At 54.3% G+C, this 17,762-nt stretch overlaps 2 protein-coding genes and 1 long non-coding RNA gene across 3 annotated transcripts in view; 2 read left to right on the top strand and 1 right to left on the bottom strand.

Annotated features, from left to right (window-relative positions):
* Positions 1-17,762, top strand: part of LOC718677 (bone morphogenetic protein 8B) — a 34,848-nt gene that overhangs the window by 11,593 nt on the left and 5,493 nt on the right. Inside the window, exons 2-4 of the mRNA XM_028835578.2 lie at positions 9,305-9,494; positions 9,914-10,062; positions 17,247-17,441. Coding sequence (XP_028691411.2) covers positions 9,305-9,494; positions 9,914-10,062; positions 17,247-17,441 — 534 coding nt within the window. The remainder of the gene's footprint in view (positions 1-9,304; positions 9,495-9,913; positions 10,063-17,246; positions 17,442-17,762) is intronic.
* On the top strand, positions 13,102-14,858 carry LOC106997886 (succinyl-CoA:3-ketoacid coenzyme A transferase 2, mitochondrial). The gene is given in 3 exon segments (XM_028835570.2): positions 13,102-13,176; positions 13,179-13,230; positions 13,233-14,858. Coding segments are annotated over 3 exon segments (1,548 nt in total). The 5' UTR covers positions 13,102-13,116; the 3' UTR covers positions 14,669-14,858.
* On the bottom strand, positions 14,960-16,626 carry LOC144334207 (uncharacterized). Its single transcript, XR_013403791.1, has 3 exons — positions 16,182-16,626; positions 15,620-15,718; positions 14,960-15,116 (listed from the first exon to the last, which is right to left on the bottom strand). It is a non-coding gene; the product is annotated as an uncharacterized LOC144334207 (long non-coding RNA).

Genomic DNA, 17,762 nt, shown 5'->3' with positions numbered 1-17,762 from the left:
AACGCAGGCAGCAGAGGTTGCAGTGAGCTGAGATCGCGCTACTGCACTCCAGTCTGGCCAACAAAGTGAGACTCTGTCTCAAAAAAAAGAAAAAGGAAAGAAAAGGAAACCCCGCACTGGACTGGAATTGGAGATGTCAGTATGACCTCAGATATTTACAAAATATATTTATAAAAACAGATACATACAGATGTGTGTTTTTGCACACATTAATGTACACACATATATCCTAGCTTTGTCCACTAAAAGGGCCTAAAAGTATTGACACTCCAGGACAGTGAGCAGCCCAGTGCCCAAATCTTGGTTTCTAAATATCTCTCCTAAAAGGAAACAAAACAAAACAGAACTCCTTGCAGAAATGGCTGATTCCAGGGGTGGGGATGGGAACTCCCAGGATGCACCTAGAGCATCTTGTGGTGCCAGTTAGAAGTGCTCAGAAAAGGATGGTGGGGGTGGTCAGAAGGACACAGGAGCCAACCTGAAGGAGCTGCCAGTGGCCAAAAGTAGAACAATTTGAGCAATGAAATAAATAACAACAGTATGAGATATAGCCCATAGAATAAAATAAACACCTTTGAATCCATAATGATATAAATAAATAATTAGGCTGGGCACAGTGGCTCACACCTGTAATCCCAGCACTTTGGGAGGCCAAGGTGGGCAGATCACCTGAGGTCAGGAATTCGAGACCAGCCTGACCAATATGGTTAAATCTTGTCTCTACTGAAAAAAATACAAAATTAGCCAGGCATAGTGGTGCACACCTGTAGTCCCAACTACTCAGGAGGCTGAGGCAGGAGAATAACTTGAACCTGGGAAGCAAAGGTTGCAGTGAGCCGAGATCATGCCATTGCACTCCAGCCTGGGCAACAGAGCAAGACTCTGTCTTAAAATAAATATTTAAATAAATAAATAAATGTAGAAGAAAGAACAAATCTTCCCTTAAAAAGAATTCCAATTAATACATGTACAAGGAAAGAAGGAAATAGAAAATCACTATTCCAGCCTGGACAAAACAGCAAGACCCCATCTCTACAAAAAATACAAAAAATTAGCTAGGTGTGGTAGTGCATGACTGTAGTCCCAGCTACTCGACAGGCTGAGGTGGGAGGATCCCTTAAGCCCTGGGAGGTTGAGGTTGCATCACTGCACTGCAGCGTAGGTGACCAAGTGAGACCCTGTCTCAAAAAATGAAAAAGAAAGAAAATCACTATTGGCTCATGTCTATGATCCCAGCAAGGTGAGCCAGGAGTTCAAGACCAGCCTGGGCAACATAGTGAGAGTTCATCTCTACAAAAAAATAAATTAGGCAGGCCAGGCATGGTGGTACTACGCTTACAGTCTTTTTTTTTTTTTTTAAACAGAGTCTCTTTCTGTATCCCAGGCTGGAATGGAGTGGTGCAATCTTGGGTCACTGCAACCTCCACCTCCCAGGTTCAAGCGATTCCCCTGCCTCAGCCTCCTGAGTAGCTGGGACTACAGTCATGTGCCACCACACCTGGCTAATTTCTTGTTTTTAGTAGAGATGAGGTTTCACCATGTTGGCCAGTATGGTCTCAATCTCCTGACCTCGTGATCCACCTGCCTCAGCCTCCCAAAGTGCTGGGATTATAGGCAGGGACCACTGCGCCTGGCCTGCTTATAGTCTTAACTGCTCAGGAGGCTGAGATGGGAGGATCACTTGAGTCTGGGAGGTTGTGGCTGCAGTAAGCCACAATCACACCACTGGACTCCAGCCTGGGCGACAGAGTGAGACTCTGTCTCAAAAAACAAAACAAAACAAAACAAAAAAAGTATTTTCCTCATGATATTTATTATTTACAAAATGAAAAATCGTGACATTACAGTGGAGAAACCTGGCAGACACCACAGTAACCAGGGAATCAAAGTTCATGCCACTAGTAATAAGACAGATTGGTATATATTGTCCCATTTGATGCTCTGAGAAGGGCATATCACTTTGAAGGGGGCCTGTGCCTCCACACCTGTGGGTATTTCTCGAAAGGTAGAGACGAGAGACTGAGAAAAGAAATAAGACACAGAGAGACGAAGTATAGAGGAAGAAAATGGGCTGAGGGGACCGGTACTCAGCATACACAGGACCCGCACCGGCACTGGTCTCTGAGTTCCCTCAGTATTTATTGATCACTATCTCTACCATCTCGGTGAGGGGGATGTGGCAGGACTATAGGGTAATGACGGGGAGAGGATCAGCAGGAAAACATGTGAGCAAAGGACTCTGTGTCATAAATAAGTTTAAGGAAAGGTGCTGTGCCTTGATGTGCACGTAGGCCAGATTTATGTTTGACTTTACACAAACATCTCAATGCAGTAAAGAGCAGTATTGCCGCCAGCATGTTCAGTCAGTATAGCATGAGACTCTTAATCTCAGGGTCACGGGTTCAAGCCCCATGTTGGGCGCCAGATGAAGGGGGCCTGCCCCTCCACACCTGTGGGTATTTCTCAAAAGGTGGAGATGAGAGACTGAGAAAAGAAATAAGACACAGAGACAAAGTACAGAGGAAGAAAAGTGGGCCCAGGGGACCAGAGCTGAGCATACGGTGGACCCGCACCGGCACTGGTTCCGTCAGTATTTATTGATCACTATCTCTACCATCTTGGTGAGGGAAATGTGGCAGGACTATGGGGTAATGGTGGGGAGAGGGTCAGCAGGAAAACATGTGAGCAAAGGACTCTGTGTCATAAAGAAGTTTAAGGAAAGGTGCTGTGCCTTGATGTGCACATAGGCCAGATTTATGTTTGACTTTACATAAACGCCCCAATGCAGTAAAGAGCGGTATTGCTGCCAGCATGTCTCACCTCCAGCCATAAGGTGATTTTCTCCTATCTCAGTAAATAGAATGTACAATTGGGTTTTACACCGAGACATTCCAATCCCAGGGACAAGCAGGGGACAGATGCCTTCCTCTTATCTCAACTTCAAAGAGGTCTTCCTCTTTTCACTAATCCTCCTCAGCACAGACCCTTTATGGGTGTCAGCCTGGGGGATGGTCAGGTCTTTCCCTTCCCACAAGGCCGTATTTCAGGCTGTCTCAGTAGGGGGAACCTTGGACGATGCCCAGGCTTTCTTGGGCAGAGGTCCCTGGGGCCTTCCGCAGTGCGTTGTGTCCCTGGGTACTCAGGACTGGAGAATGGGGATCACTTTTACCAAGTGTACTGCCTACAAACACATTTTTAACAAAGCACATCCTGCACAGCCCTAAATCCATTAAATCTTGAGTCAATACAGCACATGTTTCTGCAAGCATAGGGTTGGGGCTAGGGTTACAGATTAACAGCATCTCAAAGCAGAAGGATTTTTCCTAGTACGGATCAAAATGGAGTTTCTTTTTTTTTTTTTTTTTTTTTGAGACGGAGTCTTGCTTTGTGGTCCAGGCTGGAGTGCAGTGGCCGAATCTCAGCTCACTGCAAGCTCCGCCTCCCGGGTTTACGCCATTCTCCTGCCTCAGCCTCCCGAGTAGCTGGGACTACAGGCACCCGCCACCTCGCCTGGCTAGTTTTTTGTATTTTTTAGTAGAGACGGGGTTTCACCGTGTTAGCCAGGATGGTCTCGATCTCCTGACCTCGTGATCCGCCCTTCTCGGCCTCCCAAAGTGCTGGGATTACAGGCTTGAGCCACCGCGCCCGGCCAAAATGGAGTTTCTTATATCTTCCTTTTTCTATATAGACACAGGAACAGTCTGATCTCTCTTTCCCCCACACACTTCTGTGGTATTCTCCAAAATCCATAACTTAATTCAAACTTGAGAAAACATGTGACAAACCCAAATTGAGGGGCGTGCTACAAATAACTGACCAGCACTCTTCAAAAGTATCAAGGCTAGGTATGGTGGCTCATGCCCGTAATCCCAGCACTCTGGGAGGCCAAGGCAAGAGGACTGCTTGAGCCCAGGAGTTCAAGACCAGCCTGGGCAACATAGTGAGCCCTTGTCTCAATAAACAATTTTTTAAAAACTTAGCTGGGCATGATGGGGTATACCTGTGGTCCCTGCTACCCGAGAGGCTGAACTGTGAGGATCACCTGAGCCCAGGTGGTTGAGGCTGCAGCGAGCTGTGACTGTGCCACTGCACTCCAGTCTGGGTGACAGAGCAAAACCATGTCTCAAAAAAAAAAAAAAAAATACAGTGTCAAGGTTGAAAGGGAAGGAAAGACTGAGGAATAGTCACATCAGAGGGGCCCCAGGGGAAATGACACTAAAGGTATTAATGTATCAATAACATGGGATCCTAGATTGAATCCTTGGCAGAAAAAGATATTAGTAGGACAGTTGGTAAAATTAGAGAAAAGTCTGGATTTAGTTAACAGTATCAATTTCCTATTTTGTTTTTTTGTTTTTTTTTTGAAACGGAGTCTCACTCTGTCACCCAGGCTAGAGTGCAGTGGTGCGATCTCAGCTCACTGCAACCTCCACCTCCCAGGTTCAAGCAGTTCTGTGCCTCAGCCTCCCGAGTAGCTGGGATTACAGGCACCTACCACCACACCCAGCCAATTTTTGTATTTTTAGTAGAGACAGGGTTTCACCATCTTGGCTGGGCTGCTCTTGAACTCCTGACCTCATGATCCACCCTCCTCAGCCTCCCAACGTGCTGGGATTACAGGCGTGAGCCACCGTACCCATCCCCCCAATTTCCTGATTTTCTTATACTACAGATTGGTTATGTAAGAAGCTATCATTAGGGGAAGCTATCAGGGAAAGAATGGAAAGTCTGCACTGTTCATGCCATTTCTCTTTAGATGTAAATAATCCTAAAGTATTTCAAAATCCAGTTAAAAACATAAATAAGGCAGCCCCCACACTCCCTGCGTTATTCCCAGTTCCCCCATCTTTGTGTACTTCCTAGCACTTAGCACATAGGCTGATCTTGTTTGTTAACTTTCATGTTTGTTATCTTACTTCCCTGCAAGCCTGTAAACCCCATGGGGACAGGAGCTGCCCCACCTTGCTTACCGCAGTGTCTCCTGCACCTAAATAATGACTTGTGCACCATTAGTACTGCTTTAAAATGTACTGAATAATGAATTAATTCATATTCCTGGCTGTGACCAGGAAAAATGAATGAGGAAAAGTCAGTGTTCTTATAAAGCCTTCAGATCATGAGAAGGCAACAAAGACAGAACCTCCTCCTTCATGCCCAAAAGTGAAATTATGGGATGCTCAAAAATAGGATCCCTGTCCCAGATTTTGCAGATAGCGGAAATAAATGTGCTGCCCAGAAACCTTGCTCCACACATCAGTGGCTCCTCCCGGGGCCACCATGGAGAGGGGATTCCTGGCAGGATGTATCTCAGATGACTGGGATCAGGACATTGGCCTGACAGACAGCATCTCCCGCACGGGCCTCCCAGCCTATCTGAATCTGACAGGGAGCCCTGGAATGAGCTTCCCAACCCTACAACTGGCAGCAGAATTTTACTGGGAAAACCCAAGAAATCACGTTGTGCAGACCTAGGCCTTTCCCAGGAATTCCCTCCGTGGACCCTCAAATCAGCAGCCGCTGGGAGGCAGCAGCAGGCATTTCATGCTGTGTATTGAGGGCCTGTCAAGAGGCCTCGAGAGCTTTTGGCCAATTCCAGCATGGTTTTTATGCCCCTTTTCACAGCATCAGACGGAGGTGGCCCACAGTAGCGGAAGGAGCCCAGCGAGGAGTCAGGGTTCTGTTTCCACATGTGGGAACGTGGGAGGAGATTGTATTTGGTACTTTCTGTCTGAGCCAGAACTGGGGGACCGTCCCAGTGGCATTGCTGAGGTGTGGCCGCTCAGCCAGGCATCTTTGGGAGATTCCAGACCTTGATTCTATGGGAAGGTGGGGGCTGGGCATTCACTGACAAGGAAATGTTCCCGAATAGTGTGGGAGAAGCATTCGCTGGACTGAAACCAAGAACTGGTTACAGTCAACAAACCTTGCTCTTCATCATTTTCATTTGACCCTGTTTCAAAGTGTTATTTTGCAGGCGGGGACACTGAGCCCAGAAGGTTAAGTGCCTTGACAAAGGTCAGGCAGGTGAAAAGGAAGCACCTGGAAGTTGAACTGCTAGATTTCCATGGTGTATTTCCTCTCATTCCACACTTTTATTTAGAAAAAAAGAAAACTGGCCAGGCGCAATGGCTCACGCCTGTAATCCCAGCACTTTGGGAGGCCGAGATGGGTGGATCACGAGGTCAGGAGATCAAGAACATCCTGGCTAACACGGTGAAACCCCATCTTTACTAAAAATACAAAAAATTAGCTAGGCGTGGTGGCAGGCAGCTGTAGTTCCAGCTACTCGGGAGCCTGAGGCAGGAGAATGGCGTGAACCCGGGAGGCGGAGCTTGCAGTGAGCTGAGATAGTGCCGCTGCACTCCAGCCTGGGCGACAGAGTGAGATTCCGTCTCAAAAAGGAAAAGAAAAAGAGAAAACTGAACATCTCCCTTTCCCCACCATGGCCGCTGAGTTTCAGACATGGCCTCCTGATGGTCCTGGCTGGATGTTTGTCACTTTGATACTTTAAGTTGGAAAAGTAGCTGTTAACCGCCAGAGCCATGGCTGCCCTCCTATCCCATGGCCCCTGCCTGTTCACAGCCCTGGGTGGGAAGGACAGAATCCCCACTTTGCAGACAAGGAGACTGAGGTCACACAGGTTGCTCACACGGTCAGGGCTGGGGCCAGGAACCCAGCTACTGGCCAGAGAATCTACCCTTCCAATGCTCTCTTAGCCACTAAAGCAGGGGCTATCTGCCCACGAACCTTCATAGGGGAAAATCTGGGTCCCAACAAATGCTCTTCCTCAGCCCCAGCTTTTGAGAAATATCTTTTCTATCCAAAGGTACAACCACTGGCCAGCTGCAGACCCACACAGCTCCAGCAAAGAAAGGGCAGTCCTTTCACCCGGTCACGGTAATGCCTATTTCAGTGTCATACCCCAGGAAGTTTTATCAGTTTCTGATAAAAATCATTATTTTCCTAAAAATTTCCCAACTTCCAGGCTTGCCTGGAACAGCCAGGGGAGGCAGTTTCCTGTGTTGGAATTCCTGGGTGGTTTATCGATTTCACAAGCCCACAGCGGGGAAGTTTGGAACTCGGGTCGGTTCAGTTGAACAAAACTCTTGAGTCAGCCTGGGTAGACCCCCAGGTCAGGCAGGGAGGGAGGCCACAGAGCACGGGCGTCCCCACAGAGCTGATGGGTTTGTGGGCTGTTCCCTCAGTCCTCGGATCCCACATGAAGTCAGCATGTGGCCTGCCGACAGGGATACCAGTGAGCCCCAGGACCCACCCGGCAGCCCTGCTGTGCCCTGGGACACAAGCACACAGCCATGCTTTGAAAGTGGACAGGAGAAGCCGCGAGTGAGCTGCTCGTCACTGTTGCATGCCCTGTGACAGCCAACAGCGTGGACTGATTTCGTCTTGCAAATGGGGGATTCTTACCCAGCCATGTAACACAGCAGGGTCTGCAGATCCTGAACCCACTGAAATTGTCACCCAAGTCATGTTGTGTGAGTGTGTTAGGGAAGAGAGCACACGTACATAGATATTCATGGGAGGAGGTCCAGAACTCTGCCATCAGTGATCTCTGCCTACGGGGAGAGATCGTCGCCTGCGTCACGGCACCTGAGCAGCCCGGCTCTCAGGCGGGCTTTTGTGGCGTGCCCAGCACCCTCAGGTGCTGTGGAACAAGGCAAGTTCTTTTCTTCTCCGTCCTGGGCTGGGATGAGCGGCCACCTCCTGCCCACACATTTCTGGCCCCATCCCCCGCCCCACACAGCTGTTCGCCTGCCCATGGCTGGACCAGGTCCCCACCGCAAGGACAGGAAGTGCTCCCCACATCCGCCTCGGCCCGCACAGCCTGGTGCTTTTCCAAACCTGACTGTGGTCACTGAGCCCAGTAACCAGAGAGAATTTTTAAAAAGACTCACAAACATATCATTGAAATCTCAGTGTTGGGTTTTGGGGAAGGCACTGGGCGGCTCCCACCCCTGCTTTCCGGAAACACAGATTTCTAGAGTTTGAGAGGGACAGGAGGCTAAAGTGAGACTGCTCTAAATATAGCATCCTGGGTATTTCCGGACACCTGGGGAAATGTGGGCTTTATTCCGCAACTGTGGCATTTGTTTGACTGTAAGGCCAGCCCCCGCCACGGGGCCCTGCCGCCCATCTCACCTCCAGCCTGGCCTCTACCCTCGCCTCCACCGCCTCCACCGTGTCTTCTAATTCCCCGCCCCCCACGCCGCCCCCCTGCTGCCCCCATCCCCTGTGCTCCCCACTGGCCAGAAGCGCAGCCCAGGCTCCTGGCCCGGGATTGGCACCCTCAGCAGGCAGGCCGCAGCAGAGCTCATGTGCTGTCCCCAGCATTGCCGACCTGTGGGCGCCTCCACCCCTGCGCATGTGAGGTCCCCTCTCCCTAGAGCACCCTCCCCGCCACCTTCTCCACCTACCAAGACCCCATCCTACCCTTCAAAGCCAGTTCAGATGCCACCTGCTCAGATCCCATCACCCAGTGAGACCCTCCGACTTCCCCAGCACCTGACTGGCCTCTCCGGGAGTTGTCACTCCTGCCCTGGTTTTTCTTGTTCCTTTCCACGTTTCCCTCCTTCCTCCTCCACCTTGTTCCAGAAAGGAAACGTCAGTCTCCTGCCCTCTGCTGTTTCCTGGTGCTTGCTTTCCCTGCCCTGCCCTCAGGCCCCTCTGCTCTGGCCCTCTGCCCTGGCTGGCCAGCCCCTGCAGGGCCCGTCTCCCTGACCCATGGCAGATTTGCACTCATGCCTCAGCCCAGCTCAGCTGTCAGCCCTGAGCCCTCCCCTGCCACACCTCCCATCCAGGCAGTGGGCAGGCTCTGGATGGCTCGTGTCCCCCGAGATGCCTTCAGTGATGTCGGTTTTGTCCCTGTCTACCAGGTTTCCCTGCAGGGCCGGGGCCCTTTTCTGCCTTGGGTCCAATGTCCATCTTCCCTTTAGCCTGGAAGCTCCCAGAGGAGGCTCCCTCCTCTGTCTCATCTCCGGGTCCCAGGACCAGCCAGACCGAGAAGGGGCGCAATGGGAGTTTGGGGTTTGGAGCCTGGGGTCTGTTGAGCACCAGCCAGGTGCAGGGCTCAGGCTGAGCCTGGCTGCAGGGCCTCTCAGCCCTGTCTGCTCCCTGGGACCAAGCCTGGAACAAACGTTTGCACAAAAGGAAACCGGCCCCGCCAGGCCTCCCTGGGTCCCCTCCACCTTGAGTGGTGGGTGGCTGGGGGCGGTGGCTCACACCAGCTCTGCCCACTCCAAAGTCCGAGCCATTCCGAGCGCCAGCCCAGCTCTGCTTTGTCTTCTAGTGGAGCGAGATCATGCCCTGGGCCACCGGGAGCCCCACTGGAAGGAGTTCCGCTTTGACCTGACCCAGATCCCAGATGGGGAGGCGGTCACAGCTGCGGAGTTCCGGATTTACAAGGTGCCCAGCATCCACCTGCTCAACAGGACCCTCCACGTCAGCATGTTCCAGGTGGTCCAGGAGCAGGCCAACAGGTGCCTTCCCCTTGGCCCAGGTGCCCCTGCCCCTGCCCGCCTCACAGTCTCATGGTCAAGGCAACCCAGCAGGGAGTGGGGGTTGGTGGAACACTTCCCAGAGGACCCGAAAGAGACCCTCAAAGACGGGAAAGATGCTTGGCCCGAGCCCCCTGCACTGCGGGAAGAGCCCCAGTGACACTCCTGCCTTCAAGTCCCTGCCCTGCCATCCTGGCTATGGGGACTTGAACAGCTCATTGAACCACTGAGCCTCAGTTTCCTCATGTGTACACCTCTGTGGGCTGAGGCGGTGAGATGAGGCTCAGAAGGGGCACAGGCAGAGTCAGGTAGGAGATGCCCCGGTGACGGCCCCCAGCGGGTCCTGGAGACACAGAGGCAGCTGTGCCGGCCGCCGGTTAATTGTTCTTTCGTGTCCACAGGGAGTCTGACTTGTTCTTTTTGGATCTTCAGACGCTCCGAGCTGGGGACGAGGGCTGGCTGGTGCTGGACGTCACAGCAGCCAGTGACCGCTGGTTGCTGAAGCGTCACAAGGACCTGGGACTCCGCCTCTATGTGGAGACTGAGGACGGTGAGGCTGGGGGCTCTGTGGGAGCAGCCCCTGGGGCTTCTCTGTGCCAGCACAGGCAGCAGCTTCCTGTGGCCCTGGGCTCCCGGCCTCACCAGCTGTGCCCGCTGCAAGGGTCACTGAGGTCCAAGGCACAAGGTCTGGCCCAGTGGGGGCGCTCCCTCCTCTCCCTCTGCTTCCCAGGAGGCAGGCGGTTTCTCCCACGGAGCAGCCTCCACCCTGGGAGTTTCTGTCCTGGGAAGGGAAGGAGGGGAAGTGGCTGTATCCTCAGACACTGAGGCCAGGAGGCTGGGTTTGAAGCCCAGCTCGGCAGTGCCCTGCCTCAGTGACCTTGGCTGGGACTTACCTTTCCAGACCCTGTCTTCTCTTCTGTAGGATGGGGATTCATGCCCTTGTTCATTCCACAGGTGAAATTGGGGAGAGCCTCTTTTATGCCAGGCAGTAGGAAGACAAAGGCCAAAGTGGGCATGAGATGGGCATGTTTGAGGCCCGGCAAGGGGGCGCCATGGAGCAGCGGTGAGGGCGGGGGTCCCAGGGGCCATTCTGAGTCAGGGTGAACCAGGGCCAGGCGGTGAGGTTCTTAGCGTCGTTGATTTTATTTAGTAGCAGTGGTGGACGACAGGATCTGATTCAGGTTTTAAAAGAGAACCCTCTGAGATGCCCCCTCTCAGGGTGGAGCAGAGCTCCCCACCCCTTCCGTGGGCCGCACAATGACTTGCTTCCTGAAAGTGCCCTGTGGACAGGGCGTGGGGTACCTGACACGCAGCACCTCAGCCAGGTGAGGAAGCCCCACTGCAGTGACCGGCACGGGGCTGGCATGTGCACTGGGTGTAAGGGAAGGAGCAGACCACTGAGCTTCAGAGGCCCCCCCCGCTGTGAACCCGAAACCCCAGTCCAACCACAAGAAGACCATCAAACCCAAAGAGAAAGGCGTTCCGCAGAATACCTGGCAAACACTTCTCAAAACCGCCAAGCTCATCAAAAAAAAAGGAAGGTTGGGAAATTGGAAGAGCCCAGAGGCACCTAAGACGACCAGCTCAGTGCATGTGGGGTCCTGGGTGGAATCCTGGACCAGCAAAAGGGCATTAGGGGAAGGTTAGGAAATCCAGATCAATCATGGTGTTTACTTAATAATAAGATACCAGTACTGGTCCATTAGTTATGAGAAAGGTACCCTACTAGTTTAAACTATTAACATTTCCCAGGGGAAACTGGGTCCAGGTATATGGGAACTCCTTGTGTGGTTTTTTTTTTTCTTTGAGACAGGGTTTGGCTCTGTTGCTCAGGGTGGAGTGCAGTGGCGCAATCGCAGCTCACGGTAACCTCCAGCTCCTGGGCTCCAGCGATCCTCCCACCTCAGCCTCTGTACTACCTTTGCAAATTTTTATGTAACTATTAACTGTTGTAAAATTAAAACTTTACTGAATATATGCATAAAATAAGGAACCCCCTGACTTCAGTGGGGAGAGCAGACTGAGAGGGACAAGAGTGAAGTCACAGAGACTCGTGGGGGCCCCACAGTGGTGCAGGTGGGCGCTGTGAGCGGCCTGTTGGTAGCAGTGGAGATGGAGAAAGATGAGTCGATTTCAGTGTCAGGACATGCTTATAGCTGGCGAGGAGGTGAGGGAACGGGAGGAAGCCTGAATGATGTGTGGATGGAACCAGTGGATTTTTTTCAATAGATTTCTCTTTTGGGGGAAAGATAGATGAAGGGCACATTTGAGTTGTGTGGCCAAGGGTTCTTTTTTGGCTGGAATATTACTGAGCCCCCTGGGATGTTACTGAGCTCACTGGTCCTCATGGAAATGCCATTCCAGGGACAGGTGAGTGTGAAGACCCAGGCGAGGGAAGTGCTGGCATGTAAGTGGATTTAAAGCGTGGGGTGGGACCAGATCATCTAGGGAAGGAGGTAGTGATGGAGAAGAAAGAGGGCCTGGCCCAGAGCAGTGGGACCTCCAACATCCAGAGACCTCACAAGGAGGGGCCACAGCGAGCCCACAGAGACCAGCCAGGGAGGGAGCAGGACACCTGGAGGACGAGGTGACCAAGATGCCAGAGTCAAGTGTTTCCAGAAGCAAGGGTTTGTCGTTTGTGTCCAGCTGTGGGCACTGAAGGCAAGAACAGAGAAGTGACCGAGGGTTTTGCCATCACAGAGGTTGCTGATGGCCCAAATCTCCGTGGAGTGTGGGTCTGACTGGGGAGGTGGAGGGAGACAGGCAGTGGAGGCAGGAGACAGCTCTTTCCAGAACCTTTGCTGGGGAAGGGGAGCAGAGACATGGGCTGGGGCTGGAGAGAACCCGGGACAAGGCAGGTCCTTTACAGGTGAGGAGACGCCTGCACCCTGCTGTGGTGATGGAGTGATTCTGTGCAGAGGGAAGAAAACTGCAAAATTCCGCACAAGTTGGAGCAGGGAGCTGGAGTGGGGGAGGTGGAGAGGGCAGGGGGATGCAGAGGACAAGGCTGGAGACTCTTCAGAGCGGGGACCCTTCCTGATGAAGGTGAGGGATAGTGTCCCCACTCTCACAGTGAGGGCTGAACCTGAGCTCTGGGGGGCTGTAGTGGGGGGGGGGCACTCACTCTCCGTGTTGTCACAGGATTAAAGGAGGGTGCTTGGCACAGAGTGATGCCCAGTGAGGGTGGTCATGACCGTCGGTCTCACCCAGTAGTGCCTGCTCATTAGATATTTGGTGTCTCTAATGAGCGGGGAAGCTTGGGCGGGGCGGTTGGAGTTTGTGCCTGAGGCTCCACTGGGGCAGGAGGGGATCTGGCTGGTGCCCTCCACGCGGAGCCTGACCTCAACTCTGTCCTGCGCCCGGGGCCTGTGCGCTGGACACGGAGGACTGACACGAGGGCTCCTCCCCAGCCCAGGGCGGAGCGGAGGAGCGGCCCCCTCCCTGTGGTGGGTCGCGGGCCTGGCCTAGAGCCTGCGCCTGGCGGGGGAGACCTGCTGGGCGGGAGTGCGTCAGGGCGCGGGCGCCCTCCCTGCTCTGTGACGCGGGACCCCGGGGCGCACGCGGGGCGCACACCGCCTCTCCTGGCCTCTGACCCGCGCCGACCATGGCGGCGCTGCGGCTCCTGGCGTCGGCGCTCGGGCGCGGGGTCCCCGCCGGCGGGGCTGCTCAGGGCTCGCGCTGTCCCAGGGCTGCGCTCGCCTCTCTGCCACCAGTCCCGGCCCCGCGCCAAGTTCTACACGGACCCGGTGGAGATGGTGAAGGACATCTCTGACGGGGCGACCATCATGGTCGGGGCCTTCGGGCTCTGTGGGATCCCCGAGAACCTGATCGCCGCGCTGCTCAGGACCGGCGTGAAGGACTTGCAGGTGGTCAGCAGCAACGTGGGCGTGGAGGACTTCGGCCTGGGCCTCCTGATGGCCTCCAGGCAGATCCGCCGCATCGTCTGTTCCTACGTGGGCGAGAACACGCTGTGCGAGAGCCAGTACCTGGCAGGAGAGCTGGAGCTGGAGCTCACGCCCCAAGGCACCCTGGCCGAGCGCATCCGCGCGGGGGGCGCCGGGGTACCCGCCTTCTACACCCCCACGGGCTACGGGACCCTGGTCCAGGAAGGGGGCGCCCCCATCCGCTACACCCCGGACGGCCACCGGGCTATCATGAGCCAGCCCCGAGAGGTGAGGGAGTTCCAAGGCGACCACTTCCTTTTGGAGCGCGCCATCCGGGCGGACTTCGCCCTGGTGAAAGGGTGGAAGGCCGACCGGGCAGGAAACGTGGTCTTCAGGGGGAGCGCCCGCAATTTCAACGTGCCCATGTGCAAAGCTGCAGACGTCACGGCGGTGGAGGTGGAAGAGATCGTGGATGTGGGGACTTTTCCCCCAGAAGACATCCACGTTCCAAACATTTATGTAGATCGTGTGATAAAGGGGTAGAAATACGAGAAACGAATTGAGCGCTTGACATCAGGAAAGAGGAAAATGGAGACGGCGAAAAGAAAGGAAGCCAGGACGCGCATCATCAGACGCGCAGCTCTGGAATTTGAGGACGGCAAGTACGCCAATCTGGGCATAGGCATCCCCCTGATGGCCAGCAACTTCATCAGCCCCAGCATGACCGTGCATCTTCACAGCGAGAACGGGATCCTGGGCCTGGGCCCGTTTCCCACGGAAGATGAGGTGGATGCCGACGTCATCAATGCAGGCAAACAGACCGTCACGGTGCTTCCCGGGGGCTGCTTCTTTGCCAGCGACGACTCCTTCGCCATCATCCGAGGGGGACACCTCCACCTAACCATGCTCGGAGCCATGCAGGTTTCCAGATACGGCGACCTGGCAAACTGGATGATCCCTGGCAAGGTGAAAGGCATGGGCGGTGCCATGGACTTGGTGTCCAGTCCGAAGACCAGAGTGGTGGTCACCATGGAGCAGTGCACAAAGGACAACATCCCTAAGATCATGGAGAAATGCACCATGCCACTGACCGGGAAGCAGTGCGTGGACCGCATCATCACCGAGAAGGCCGTGTTTGACGTGCACAGGAAGAGAGGGTTGACGCTGACGGAGCTCTGGGAGGGCCTGACCGTGGACGACGTCAGAAAGAGCACGGGGTGTGCCTTTGCTGTGTGCCCGAACCTCAGGCCCATGCAGCAGGTGGCACCCTGATTGGACCCGGATCTGGGGGGGGGTGCACTCCTCAGGGGGTCCCACCGGGTTCCCCAGGGGACGTCGGTTACCGCAGGAATGCATTTACCCAGCGCTGGGAGGCGTTTGCTGCTGGCCTCCAACTTTCCTCCCTAGGTGGACTGTGCTCCTCCAGAGAGCTGCGACTTTAATTAAAAACAACAGGAAAACAGATCAGCTCCTCACTGTGTTCCTCAAGCACTAAAAGGAAGGAGAGGAGTAGGGTGGGGGAGCTTCTCCAGGCCTGCCAGATGCAGGGCTCTGAACCTAGACCTGCTGTTAGTCCCCTTTTGCCACCCCCATCTCCCCGAGCCACACCCAGCCAGGCCCCTGCAATTTGCTTGGAAAGTATATGATAATCCTGGCTCTGACCCACCTTGGTCTGGGACCCTGAACAGTTGCTGCTCTCTCTGGGCCTTAGTTTCTGCTTCTGTAAAATGGGAACCTGGGATTAGCTACTTCGAGTCCCCAGTCAGGCTCACCTGGCCTGTGAGACCTACAGAGGGGTTCCCAGCACCCAAGCCAGGCCTGGCTCACAGGGGCTCTGTGAGGGTCTGTGGTGTAACTGATCTAATGTGACATTCTATCCTGTGTCTGGGAGACCCCCGTAAGACCCTTGAACACAGCTGCACAGAAGCAAATAGTGAGCAAAGCATGCAGGACTGATGGCCCCTCTGGCCCCAACGCTGCCAGGGCTCCCCAGGGAATCGCAGGACAGAGCCACACATGCAGCCTGGAGGGCTGCCCTGGGCCCCAGGTTGTCCCCATGTGTCAGCCAGTCCGCAGAGTGACACTCCAGTGCCCAGGCTGGTGACCCTCACCACCCCACACAGGCTGCTCTGTTCTCTCCTCGTTGTGACCTGTCTTGCCTTTTCCTCTGCACCCTGGCTCTGGTCCTTGTATTTCTGCTGCTTCCCCATAACCTTGACTCACCGTGAACCAAGCTCTGCCCAGTGGCTTCTCTCTGGGCCTCCTTGCTGTCAGTGCCTGCAGCTCACAGCCTCCCTGTCTCAGCAGCTCTTGTCCACACTCCTGTTTGTGGCAGATGACGTCACAGGTCAAAGGTTGGTCTCTGGATTCACTGGTGGTTCAATCAACTGGCCAGTGGACACCGGGACTGAGGCACAGCTGCTTAAGGGCTGACCTTTGAGTGGGACTAAGGGTGGGGCAGGCATTGTCCTTGACCTGCAGGGTGTACTGGAGAAGTATGTAGGAATAAATACATCTGTATGTGTAGTGTCTAAGCGTATGTGCCTCTGCGTGTTTATACAGACCCACATATATGCATGTGTGTACATACATGTGTACATCTGTGCTTGTAAAGTAGAGGTGAAATGTGCTTTTGTGTAAACTGAAGAACTGGCAATGTTTAAAGAGACAAGAAAATGAACTGGTAATCATGCTTCTGCAATTCAGTATCAGGAAATTTCACCCATGCACAGAGTGAAGAGGCTCCATTGCACTCCCATCTTTATCGTGAAAAGCAGGAAATAACCTGCGTTATCTGATGACGAGCTCCAGGGCTTCGAACTCCGGTGCTGAAGCCATCCTCCAGCCTCAGCTTCCCAAAGTGCTGGGATTCCAGGTGTGAGCCGCCATACCTGGCGACTTGAAAGCTGAAAAAAAAGAATGAGGACATCTTTGCTGGGCTGACAACTGTGTAAAACTTAAACTGACAGAATAGCCCAGAAAAATGAAAATGTATGGGAGTTGGAAGGGCTTTAAAATGGTATTTTTTTCTCAAAACTTTATCGTGGTTAACTGCTTTTACAATAGAAAGGTTATTGAAATCCAAACAAGTACAGGAGGATGCAGTTTTATTGGTGAAGGGTTAGTTATCATGTGTTTTAGCAGCATCCTCAGTCTGGAAGCGGCTGTGGGGGACAATCCCCTGTTTACAGGCTTCACTCCTCCTGGGGCTGAGGCCCAGGTCAGATCTCTGCTTCAGCCTTTTCTTTTTTCTCCATAAACCCAGCTCGTGCATAAGAACTTGGGGTCTGGAATGGGACTGCCGCAGGCTGAAACCTGGGCTCTGGGACTTGGTTCCAATGTCTCTGCTCTGCCTGGCGTCTCCCTTATGGGCATCAGGGAGACAGTTAATGCCCTGCTCTTGGGCTGTGCCCAGCAGAGAAGCACTCACTAAACTTGGCAGATGCTGCCACAAGCTGTCTCGGTGATAAATTCGACATTCACACCCCAGAAAGTGCGGGATGGAAGACAGAACACAGGCCTCGGGGTCCTTGGACTGAGGTGGGAGCGCTGGTTCTCGAAGTCACTGGCAGTAGGACTCTGCGTCTCCTGTGAAGAAGGAGCTGCAGGATTACTGTAAGGACCCAATGAGGTCATCCATGGGAAAAATCTTCAAACTTGAGAGATGTGGACTGGCTGGGGCTGGACCAAGGACTCCAGGCTTCAGATGTGGAAACTGAGGCTCAGCAGGGACCCTCGGGTCCTCAGCCTTCACGCTCCTGGACCTGCCCAGGCCCCGGCAGAGAGATCCCTGCTGTGTCCGCTGCAGGGCCACTGCCCGCGAGTGACCCCTCTCTCCTTTCTGTCGCAGGGCACAGCGTGGATCCTGGCCTGGCCGGCCTGCTGGGTCAACGGGCCCCGCGCTCCCGACAGCCTTTCGTGGTTACTTTCTTCAGGGCCAGTCCGAGTCCCATCCGCACCCCTCGGGCAGTGAGGCCACTGAGAAGGAGGCAGCCGAAGAAAACCAACGAGCTGCCGCAGGCCAACCGACTCCCAGGGATCTTTGGTGAGGGCTGGGCGGGGTGGGGCCGAGGCCCTGCGGGCTTCCAGTTGAGAGAGGCAGGGTGAGAACCAAGTGGTGGCCCAGAGCCCTCAGGCTCAGGTCAGTTCAAGCTGACGGCCACTCTCCAGCCACCTTTCCTGACCCCATCTTTTGCCCTGATGCACCCTGGCGACCGGCACTCCAGAGGCCTGTCCTGGCTGTCCCTGCCACCCAGAAGGCCCCTCTCTCTCCCCCTGGCTCCTCCAGGTCTTTCCCAGGAGCCTCCATCAGAATGAGCTGCCCCTTCCCTGGGAGCCGCAGCCCCTCGTGACCCGCGGTTGTGCC

The sequence above is a fragment of the Macaca mulatta genome, chromosome 1 (genome assembly GCF_049350105.2).
Source record: "Macaca mulatta isolate MMU2019108-1 chromosome 1, T2T-MMU8v2.0, whole genome shotgun sequence".
In the NCBI taxonomy this organism is placed as follows: Eukaryota; Metazoa; Chordata; class Mammalia; order Primates; family Cercopithecidae; genus Macaca; species Macaca mulatta.
This window is presented reverse-complemented; position numbering and strand designations above follow the sequence as displayed.